The 7,670-nt window shown below is 41.2% G+C and overlaps 1 protein-coding gene across 1 annotated transcript in view; it reads right to left on the minus strand.

Annotated features, from left to right (window-relative positions):
• GREB1L (growth regulation by estrogen in breast cancer-like) overlaps nt 1–7,670 on the minus strand; it is a 63,580-nt gene that overhangs the window by 12,401 nt on the left and 43,509 nt on the right. Inside the window, exons 19-22 of the mRNA XM_010006843.1 lie at nt 5,894–6,009; nt 5,284–5,528; nt 3,678–4,240; nt 3,085–3,187 (exon numbers count right to left, since the gene is read on the minus strand). Of these exons, the coding sequence (XP_010005145.1) occupies nt 3,085–3,187; nt 3,678–4,240; nt 5,284–5,528; nt 5,894–6,009 (1,027 nt within the window). The remainder of the gene's footprint in view (nt 1–3,084; nt 3,188–3,677; nt 4,241–5,283; nt 5,529–5,893; nt 6,010–7,670) is intronic.

The raw sequence follows: 7,670 nt of genomic DNA on the forward strand, positions 1-7,670 counted from the left end.
TTCCTGCTAGAGAATTGGATGTGGCCAGCAAGGATCAACTACATCTCCTTTGCTTTGATCAGATAAGTCTAAAGTAGAAAAGCAAGTGTAAGTAATGGGAACACTAGAAAGCACTGGCCAAATAAAACAACCTTGGACTGCAGCTTGAACATGAGTCAATTCAGCTTAAAATGAGATAGAAGAACACACAAAAGTAGGTGTGTTACTGAAGTTACTGATTTTACAAAAGCAAATCCAGTTGAAATGAAGGTTGAGTCTACAGACAAGCACATGCTCACCCTATCCTGACTTGCCTAGTAGGATGTGAGCCAGCAGCAGTTCAGAGGCCATTAACCTCAATGGCACCATCTCATGCTCAAATCAACATGAATTGTTGGTCAAGTGAGGCATAATACTTTGTCCTTACAGACAAATCCTGAGCAAGCTTGCTCTGAAAAAAAACAGGGACTTGCCTATGAATGAGACTTGGACCTCTTGGAATTGCAGTTGGCAAATAGCCAGTAACTAGCACACCAATCAAAATAAACCCACCAGGATGAAGGGGCTTCAGAGGGACTACATCTAAAAGGACACTAAGAATGAACAAAGTCCATGAGGAATGGAAAAAGCTCACCAGTTAATGAAGTTTTGTCTTAAATGTCAACAAGTGTGAGATAAAATAAGCTCTGCAAAATGTCAAGCCAAGGTAGACCCCAGAAAAGTACATGAAAACAAGCAACAATTTTGTTTTATAATCATACATATACAGATCTTTTTTTTTTCATTTTTATTTTTACTTCGACAATTATGTTTTCAAGGGAATAAAAGGTTTACCATAAGCTAAGATGGAAAAAAAACTCTAAAAGCTTGTTTAAGACTCAAAACAGAGATATGCCATGACATATTTCCATGCCAGACTTCTGAAAGAACAGGCAGGAGCCTGATTTCAGTGCAAGCATAGTGCATGTATTATCCACATTTAAGAGGAGATACAGTACTCTACGGATCTCTGGGTTCATTACTTTGACCTTGGTAATATTAAAAACTTGGAGAGGATGAAAGAAATACTTTAAGATGTTGAAGGAAATGAAAAATGTAATAAAATGCAACATGGGTTCACCAAGGAAATCCTGTGTTACTTTAATTATATCTGTGTAATATCTCCGTTTCTCTGAAAAAAGGACATGCAACACATTTTATCCTTCTGGACTCAAGTATTTGGTATGATACTACATGGCAAATTATTAATACAGCTGAAGAAAATTGAGACACTGAATGGTTTGTAAATTTAACAAGTTGATTAAACAGAAGATGGCAGCACGTAGCATCATAAGCATTAAAGCAGATGGAGATTACCAGTGAAGTCAGAAGATCCATAGAGGGGCATAATGTTTAATATTTTCACTAGTGTCAGCAACTAAAAAAAAAATTTGGCTTAAGTTTGCTGGTGGCACACTCTAAGAGTAACTGTAAATATGGAGAAGGAATCATCCACAAAGAAGTCAATGCCCTCAAAAACTATGACAATAGAAGCTGCACATGTAAAAGAAAAAACATGAGTCATATGTAAGATCCAGGACTAGACAAGCATTTCTGCAGCAAGTTGGGAGCACCTCCGTTGGAAATGAATCAATTGCAGAGGAACCCAGGAGTATAATCTACATATCATTGCCAGTGAAATGGGAGAATGGAAAAAAACAGTGCAATCAAAAGTTTCAATAATCATGGGGCTTTCAGTGGGAGCAGGGGAACACACGAGCTGTTGTGCAGTGAATTGGTTAAACATCCTGCAGAATACAGCATTCAGTTCTGGTCACCCATGTACCAGAATGACAAACTGAAAATAGATGTGCAGGCAAGAGATATTAAACCAGAAAAAAGAGACTGCAATTTGTGAGGATCCTGTAAGAAGATTCAGGATACCTAGATGAACACAGAGAGGGTAAGTCTGACTACACCATAGAAGCAAACATGAAAGAAGACAAAAAGTATTTTAACTTAAATTAATATTTTCTTTAGTCCCAAAGAGAATGTTTAAAATTGGACCAGGAACATCTTGGGGTTGGAGAAAAAAAATAGTATTTTCAATCATCAACACTAGGGCCCTGCAAAAGCATTCCAATAGAAGTAGTGGGAGGAAAAAAAGCCACAATCAAAAAACCCCGAACAAACCCCAACTGCTCTTCTGATGGAGCTCCACGCATTCCTGGCAGGGGTGTGACATGTTGCTGTGATCACAACAGACCAGATGGCATGATGCAAAACTTCTCTTATGTTTTGATATTTCATCCTAAGTTTCTGGGGCACTTTAGATCAAGTAATGAGAATAACAGTCCCCAAAGGTCCAAATCCAAGGAAAATATTCTTTTTTTTTTTTTACTTTTTTTTTTCTTTTTTATTTAATAGCACTTTCTAAGCAGAAATAAAAATTAGTCTTCTCACAGGTTTGACAGCAACTACATTTTCAGGATACCAGTCTACTGGTCATGAGATTTATGCACCATGGAGTTTTCTTCACTGCAAAACCACAGAGTTATTTATGTAAAGAACACCCTGAAGAGGACTAATTTTTAAAAGTCTTCATGCATTTCAAGGCAAAGTCCTGCCACAGCAGTTAATGGATCTGTGAGATCTGACAAATGAGAGCAAATCCAAAGAGGCTCTCCCTCCCCTTTTTCCTCAGCATAAGATCTGTAAACTGCAGACAGACTTACTGAAAATTGGTATCTAAACTATAATTAAACATAAACAATAGTGAAGCTTTGGCCAGAAACAAAATATTGTTGCCAGTGCTTAAAAAACTAGCCAGGCAAGATAACATGGGGGAATGCTGCCCATTTACAGTTTCATGTTCACTTTCACTTTAGTGCTATCCAAAACCAAAATACATGTAATATTTCTCAGCTAAGCCAAATGTAAATTTATATTCATCTGTATTTAAACATATGCAGAGACCTACAGCAAGATTAGCTACACACTAACTGACAGAACAAGTGGTAGGTGCAATTTACAGTCTTTCCATGAGCCTAAAAATTTGTCACTGTTGAATAATACGTAACAGAATCTTTCTATAATGCATACTAAGAATTACTACTAAACACTTACTGGCATTAATCTCTTCTTCATCGTATACATCTACTTCCAGCAACCGGATCAGCATGCGGAAGAGGATCCTTAGGAACTGCAAATATGAGCCAGTCTTCCCCACCTGGGCCAGAGATGGAAAAAAGTCCAAATCCCAACTCAGACTAATACAGAGGATCAGTTTCAGAGAAATGCCTTTGAGCTTACCCCACTCTAGCTCTGCCTGGAAATATAACAAGATACCATATTCCCCTTTATGCTGAATAGTGTTACAAAAGTGACTGGTGAGCAAAACCTGACCTGCCGCTTGCAACACTTCTGTACACAGGGAGATTGGCAGTGATAACACTTCTCTGCTGATACACTCGTGGCTATTTCGTGCCCAGTGCCATGCATATGTACTTCCTTTAGGCTAAAACATGACCTACAGCATCACCTTTCCTCTCTATACCACTTCCAGCCAGGACTTAACCTTAAAATTTGACTGATTTTTGACCCAGAAACACATCACTGCGTGCAACCTTACAAGGAAGCTTTACAATACGATCTCCAGTCCTCATTATTGGTCCTCTCATCCCTGCTAATAAGGCAAGAGGAAGGAACTGTTCTCTTACTTGAGGTGGTCCTGTCAAAAGCAGCCGCCTGGGGTGACAACTCCTGGAGCCAGACGCCTCACCCTGATTGCTGAAGTCCACGTGGTGCTGTCGGGCTGTCGTCCACTGCCTGTAGTAGAGAGACTGCTCCTCACTGTTCATGTCCTTGTGAAGCAGAGGTCTCAGAGAGCTCACCCAAGACACATCAGCATGAGGCAGGAGGGAAGAGGAGGAAGGCAAACTCCCGCCTTTCTGTGAGCTCAGGAGACAGTAGGCAGCTTTTGACAGGATGACGATGCGTGGCAGCGCAGCACGGAGGGCCTTGCTGTCTTTGGCTGAATGGGCAGCCCAGCGAAACGTCTGGGAGACCGAGGACAGTGATGATAGCTTGGAAGTGGTGCTGCTTGCCATCTGGTTACCCAGGGAGTCACATTCCTGTTTCAGGGTCTCTCCGGCTGTGGAACCGGGGTAAGTTCCCTCATCTACGGAGCTGTGCGCCACGGTCTGGAAGTTCAGCGGCGGCGCTTGCTTCCGAGACCTGTCTGCAGCACTCGAGGAGCTCACACCATTGTCAGCCAGGGAGCCTGGGGAAACAAAGAGCAGGCAATGAGCAGATACCAGCCAACACATGAAGATCGTGAACTCCTTTGACCTATGCGACACTCCTAATGTACAAATACTTCTGTTCAGTGAATGCTGGTATGGCTTAGGTCAGTGTTTCGCTATTTAAAAGGAAATCATGGGTGTCCATCTGTCCCTCTTGCTGGAGGGGCAACAGCCCTTCTGCTGGGGTTCAAACATGGGTGTCCCAAACCCAATTCTGTATAAGAACTGTAATTTCCCATCTGGGATTTGGAATATGATGGTAGGACCTTCTGAAATTCAAGTATAACACACCACCGTATACACAGATAAATTTGACCTTCCTTTTTATGTAGAACAGAGAATCCATTCCCCTGCAACTGTAATGTGAACTGGGCTATGCTCCTCCCTCCATACCAGTCAAGTTTAGTTGGTGTATGGGAAGATCTGGTATATGACAAAGGTCCAATTCAGCTGTCTTTAAAACCCAACCTCAGAGGGAAACAAAGGGAAGGATGCAGAAGTGACTGAGGAATGCAATGAAGGGAAGGCCTGGTGGGAAATGATGCTGCATTGACACCTGAAGAGGTAGGGCAAGACCCAGACATTCTATTGATCTTGGCAAAGAAACAAATGCCCATTCTCAACCACAGCTACCTCTGAAGTTACACAGCATTTTTTATTGCTAGAATTTTATACTGTCCATTTCTACTCTGATTATTAAGATCTTTTCAGGATCCACCAGATGAAGTTAGCAACAAATGTGGTATGTAAGTTCAAAAATAAAAATCCCAAGGGACCCCTTAGCTATGGCATACCATCCTCCCACTGCAGCACCATCCCCTTTTAACTGTACACAGGAAAACTGCTCACTGTGGAAAGAATCTGTTACCAATATTTCATCGCCTAGCTTGCAGCAGGACACAACCAAGCAGGACAGCAGCCAAGCAACTCTCATTTGATTAAACATCTCAATGTTTGCATTCAAATTCCAGTGACACAGGAACGAAGTCTTGCTTTTCAGAGCAACAGCAGAAGAACTGACCTGAGGTTCCAGTGACAGCGCTGCTATTACTCTGGGGTCGGTCCAAGTCTATCAACAGCTCATCAGAGTCATTCTCGCTGCCATTAGCCTTCTCATGCTCCTTCTCACTAAGGTCAAGAGCTACAATAGGCCCTCGAATTGCCTCCTTTGAGACATAGCAGCATGCCAGGCCTACTTCTTGCTCTAGTGCAGTCCGAGTTAAGTAGCTCGAGTCAATTAGTCGAAGGTCACAGTATTTCAACGACCTAGAAAAGCCAACCCAAGACAAAGTTTTGTTTTCTCTTTGAAGAATACTCCCTGTATTTAATTTCTTATTGAATATGCGTGACAATTTCATTAGCCTGTAAATAGAAAACTATTTTTAAGCATTCAGCACATAAGTTATGCTTCTTGGTGCTTTGCACAGACACTCACTGGCCCACACAGTACAGTAGCTTTACTTCTCACCAACCCCACCTTCCAAAAATTTAAACTCTTCCCAAATAAACTCTAAAATACAGCTTTTTTTGGTGGAAAAAATCCCAGCCAGATGGTAACAAACCACTTATCCTCTCCTCAACTTATCTAAACATGGCAGAGAACAGCCCTATTGCAAGAGCAGTAACAGCACCTGGGGAAGGTCTCTCCTAGAGGGTCCTTGCCAGTTAGAATAACGATGCAAGGCAGACCTTCCAAATCCTGATAGGTGCGAGGGATCCAGTCATCCTGCTCATTTCCCCTCCAAGCCTGTGAACAGAGAAACTTCCAGTCACAATTCAATGACACTTTATGTACCTTCACCTGTTGCTTTGTTTGGTTTTTTTTTCCGTTCCTGCTTTTTCTCTGTATACAGACTTTGCTTACTCAACCTTATGGACAGGCATGCATTTTTCTGGTAGCAAAGTGTTAGCCAAGCATTAAATGCACAGAAAAAGGAAGCACAGCATATGTTATTAAATGCTGGAAACATACACCTGGTGTGGTATTAGTGTGGTTTGTCAGAGAAAAATGCAGTTGATGCTTTTGATTTGAAGATGGCATGGATAAAAGTTATTTTAAATTAATGTAAAGCTAAGCTAAAAACCTTCAAGTGGAGTATGAAAATGATTCCATGATCCTCAAATATTTGCTTAGTCATTCTATATAATGAAAGAAAAAAAAAAAATTCCCTTTCACAGGAGGTAATTCCACAAGAAAGAACTCCTTCCCTACAGTCTACCAAGGCCAAAGACCACAAAACTGTACCATTCCCCCTTAACACTGGAAAGGCTGGTTGCATCAGTCCTGTGTCCTTACACACTTCAGTCCCCTTAGTTCAGCAGACCTTCCTGAACCTGGCTTAGCCCATTTGTGTTCTCTGTCTCGGATGAAGCCTCCTAAAAATTTGGCTCTAGCTTGAGCAACAGTATATTTTGTGTTTTGTGGCACAGTGCCCAGATTTCCAGCTGATAGAGGCAGTGTTTGATCAAGACAAGCATGAGCACCCTACAACTGCAAAAAGGAGCTAAAGCTAAAAGACTCAGAGACTCTCACTCCAAAATGAAACAAACCATTCTATTTCTACAAACATTGAAACTGCATGATGAAGCTGAACTGCAAAAATGCAGGTTCAAATTCAGCTTTTCCTGTCAATACATTATGTACACTGCCAGGGAAACTGACAACACAGCCTCTTAAATCATTGACCAGTCAAGATAGGAAATCAGCAGAGAAGACCTTTTCATATAACCCAGAGATATCACATTTCCATGGTGATCAGACATTAAAGTCTCTCCAGACAAGGAAATTAAGCCCTAATGGTTACAGTATCATCAAGTATTTGAGCTAAAATATAGCATCCTGCTGGAAAGCATTTTCCCTTTTTTCTTACTGATAATGTACAAAAATATTTCTGGGGAAGACTCTTCCCTAACTGAGGCGAAGAATCTACTTTGCTGTGTCATGACAGCAAGTTCAACCACTCAAACTGCCCCTTAAAAAGAATTATATATATACATATATATACACACACACCACCCTTCTACAAGACACAGCACTCTTGACAGAGCAACAAGACTTATGAGAGCTTTGTGCAAGGTTGCAATACCTTGCAAGAAGAACCCAATCTTGAATTCTTTCTTGGTTCTTCTAGACTCAACCTGTACCCTTGACCTGTTCTTTCCTTACCCTTCCTTCCCCTCAGAAAGACCATGTTCTACAAGTAATCTTCTCAGGCAGATGAAGGGGATTGAAAAGGAGGACTCACTAGCAGATCAGTAACCCAGTGTGTCATTTGGCCTTTTGAAAACTTCCACTGGAAAAAAACCCTATTACTAGTTTCCTCTTAGCTTTGGAAGAGCACGATTTGGAGTAATACTCCCCTTTTCAGCTATGCTTGTATTATCTTTACCTAGTTCTGACTTCTTTCA

The sequence above is a fragment of the Chaetura pelagica genome, unplaced genomic scaffold (assembly GCF_000747805.2).
Source record: "Chaetura pelagica isolate M959 unplaced genomic scaffold, ChaPel_1.0 scaffold109, whole genome shotgun sequence".
NCBI classification, from domain to species: Eukaryota; Metazoa; Chordata; class Aves; order Apodiformes; family Apodidae; genus Chaetura; species Chaetura pelagica.